General features: G+C 34.7%; 1 protein-coding gene across 1 annotated transcript; it reads left to right on the top strand.

The window, feature by feature from the left end:
• The first annotated feature begins 869 nt into the window (after positions 1-869).
• Positions 870-3,482, top strand: LOC100783235 (uncharacterized). Its single transcript, XM_006585318.4, has 2 exons — positions 870-1,152; positions 1,307-3,482. Exons 1-2 carry the CDS (start codon positions 993-995, stop codon positions 2,767-2,769), a joined length of 1,623 nt encoding a protein of 540 aa, XP_006585381.2. The 5' UTR covers positions 870-992; the 3' UTR covers positions 2,770-3,482.
• Positions 3,483-4,033: the final 551 nt, after the last annotated feature.

The following is a 4,033-nucleotide window of genomic DNA, read 5'->3' as shown; positions in this document are numbered from 1 at the left end:
AATTTTGTATTCGCGTTTTGGATGCACCGACAAGTTTGTATAGTCAAATATCAAACGTGGATGAAAAAAAAAATGTAGTTAAAAGAAAAAAATTTCATTAGAATGAAATAGATTAATCATTCATAAAATTTCATCCCAATAACAAAATAAAAAAAATCATTTATCGTTGTGTTGATTTAAAATCTTTCATCTCTTATCCAATTTAGTTGTAATATGTTTTATATTAAAAAAAAGTTGTAATATATTTCATAATCTTATCCACATTGATCAAGCCTCAATATAATCTCTTATTGTGTTGACAATTATTATATTTAGAGATATTTAATGTTATTCTGTAAACAAATTTATTAAAATTTGTCGAGATCAAATGATTATATTTACTTTCATTATATGTTATAATCTCTTTTACCTGTGTAGACAATTTAATATTATATATATATATATATATATATATATAGTTAATTAATATATTTTTTTTAATTTCTTTATTTATTGTATAATAATCTTTTCCTAGAATTGATGATAATAATAATAATGATAAATATTGAATATGTGTGAAGTGTTAGTCATGTAATCAATATTCCTTTTGCATATTAGACTTCTAATGCATACTTAGTTGCGCAAACAACCAATAATTATATATACAAAAGGTCATGGCAATTTTTCTTTCTTCAAAATAAAAATGTATTGTTTTTATTTAGTTTATTTTTCGGGCTCTCATAAAAATGCCATCTAGAATCTGTCCTTGTCATGAAGTTATTCTTTCTTGGTGAAAGAAGATCCTCATTCTTGAAAATATCTCTCCAAGAAAAAGCAAAGAAGGGTTGGATCACCTATATACGAAATATAACCTTCGATCACAATATCTTGGCTAGTTTGTTCACGCCAAGAGGAATATTTGAAGGATTTTTCTTATTACATTGCTACTATAGCCCATTTTACAAATTTATTTTTGTAGCTAAGTTTCACGAAAAGAATATGCTTCTTGCAAAATGCACATATTTTACTCTTACGAACAATTAATAGCCATATTGGATAGCATTCAACCTTACAAGGCAATGTCGAGTTCTCTTAGCCAATTCAAGAAAAAGCAAAATCTACCCATTGAAACCACATTTAAGCTTCCTGCTGATATACCAGTTTGGCCACCAGGTAGCATTATTCAATAATACATCTCTTCATTTCTTTCTAGATGTATACTCTGATAAGATAAGCAAGTTGGTTAATATTTTCTGATTAATTTGGTTACGGTAATTTTAGTGATGTTTTTTTTATTGGATTAATTGTCACGGATTTTAATTTGTAGGTGGTGGATTTGCAACCGGCATCATAGACCTTGGTGGTGGGTTGCTAGTGTCACAAATTTCAACATTCAACAAGGTTTGGACTACCTATGAAGGTGGACCAAATAATCTAGGGGCCACTTTTTTTGAACCAACAGGTCTATCTGAAGGGTTCTTTATGCTGGGATGTTACTGCCAACCCAACAACAAGCCTCTTCATGGTTGTGTTCTTGTGGGGAAAGATAACTCTTCAACCTCTAATGGAGCTTTAGCCGAACCAGTTGATTACAAATTGGTATGGAACACCAAGTCTCAAAAAATAAAGCAAGACGGACATGGCTACATTTGGTTACCAATATCCCCTGATGGCTATAATCCTGTTGGCCATGTTGTCACCACCTCACCAGAGAAGCCTTCCCTTGACAAAATCAGGTGTGTTAGATCAGACCTAACTGATGAATCCACAACATGCCATTCAATGAAGCTTTGGAGAACAGAAAACAAGAGGTTCAATGTGTATGATGTTAGGCCAATCAAGAGAGGCATTGAAGCTCAAGGGGTTAGTGTAGGAACCTTCCTAGCTCAAAGTGGAGGAGGGACAAATTCCAAAGCTTTTCCTATTTTTTGTTTGAAAAATACCAAGGGTAGCTTTTCTTACATGCCCAATTTATCCCAAATTAAGGCAATGATCAAGGCTTATTCTCCATACATGTACTTGCATCCTATGGAAGAGTACCTCCCTTCCTCTGTGGATTGGTTTTTCACCAATGGGGCAGTACTAATTGAGAAAAGAAAGGGTGTCATAAGGGAGAGTTCAATAGAACCAAATGGTACTAACCTTCCACAAGGCAGTTCCAATGATTATGATGATGCTACCTATTGGTTGGACCTGCCTTTGGATGAAACCAAGAGAGTTAGTGTCAAGAAAGGAGATTTGGCAAGTTCACAAGCTTATGTTCATGTTAAACCAATGCTTGGTGGAACTTTCACTGACATTGTCATGTGGGTTTTCTACCCATTTAATGGGGGTGCAAGGGCAAAAGTGGCATGCACTAACATTCCACTAAGGACCAAAGGGGAACATGTGGGAGATTGGGAGCATTTGACATTAAGGATAAGCAACTTCAATGGAGAATTATGGAAGGTTTATTTCTCACAACATAGTAAGGGTCAATGGGAGGATGCATCTGAGCTTGAGTTCCAAAATGGTAATAGACCTGTGGCTTATTCTTCATTGCATGGCCATGCCTTGTTCCCAAAACCTGGCCTAGTTATGCAAGGGATGAGAGGGTTAGGTGTAAGGAATGATGCAGCAAAAAGTGATGCAGTCATGGATATGGCAACTTGGTTTGAAATTGTTGCTGCTGAATATTTGGGGTCACAAATTAGAGAGCCCCCATGGTTAAATTTTTGCATGAATTGGGGTCCAAAGGAAGGGCCCAAGGGTCCAAAGCAGAAGGATATGTGGAAAGGAGATGAACGGTAAGTAGTAAACTTATTACATGGGTGTGCATCCTTTCTTTAGTAATGCTATTCTTGCACTCATTTTCTACATTTATGTTCTCCACTTTTCTTTTATACATGTATATAAAACGAAAGAGAGAAAGTTTCTCAATTCTTTTTATGTAAAAAAAAGAGTGTTAAGTGTGTATAAGAATGTTGGAATAATATTCTTGTTTCTTATAATGATATCAATGTTCTGCCTATATATCGAAACAACTTACCATATTATAGAGGTGCAAATGACTTAAAGTTTGCTATAAGGGAGTTGAGCTAACAGTACTTGCACCATCCCACCAACTCAAGCAGCATATCCCATCACTGAGTTACACGTTTTGTGTATAAAAGTTGCACATGCAACATTTCCAATGTACACTCGCAAAACATATCTAAACTATTGCAAAGATCACCAACTCCTATTGATCCTACTGAAGTTCTTGCATTCTACCATGGCTACTTGCTGTTGTTCAATAGTGAGTTTTTCATTTATGGTTCTACCGTTATTGTCAGCTAGCAGTGACCAGTGACAACTTCTCAAACCTGAGTTGCCACCTCTGCCATAAGTCCATGAATTACCAAAGCAAGAGTTGCCTAAAATCTCCGAATTCCCAAAACCAGAGCTCCCTAAGGTCCCTGAGTTGCCTAAAGTACTTGAGATGTGTAAGGTCCCTAAATTCCCTAAAGTTCCTGAAGTTCCTAAAGTATTTCCATCCACCAATCCTTGAGTTTGATGAATGTGATATGATTTGTATTAATTTCTACTTGTGTATAATATGATATAGCTACTTGAGAGTGATTGTCTCAGTTTACGATGATCATTGAAGTTTGAACCTTACTCTATGTTATGTTCAGTTTGAAGTTGTTTAAATCGATTATTGTTATACCACGACATACTAATAGACAGAGCCCTCATGTGTTGAGTGCTGTGAATTTAATAGGATTAATTGTAATACCTGAGTATAACTTTATAGATAGTCTACTTCAAAATTGTAATGTAGTTTCTGCCCTAGTTTTAACAAACTCAATATACAACATCCAAATTCAGCTACCCAATTTCTGTTGACAAACTTGCGCTCTGGAAAGCAAAGGAAACTGCAATCAGGGGTTCATATTACACAATACTTAACAATTGCATATATCAAATCCTTAAATTTAATAAACATTTGATTTAATCTTAATTGGTTACTGTTATTGCTCGGGCAACTACACCAGTTCAATAGAGCAATATAAACATTTCCAGTTTCAACGAG

Source organism: Glycine max, chromosome 8 (genome assembly GCF_000004515.6).
Source record: "Glycine max cultivar Williams 82 chromosome 8, Glycine_max_v4.0, whole genome shotgun sequence".
In the NCBI taxonomy this organism is placed as follows: Eukaryota; Viridiplantae; Streptophyta; class Magnoliopsida; order Fabales; family Fabaceae; genus Glycine; species Glycine max.
Note: the sequence above shows the minus strand (reverse complement) of the source record. Positions and strands in the feature narration are given on the sequence as shown.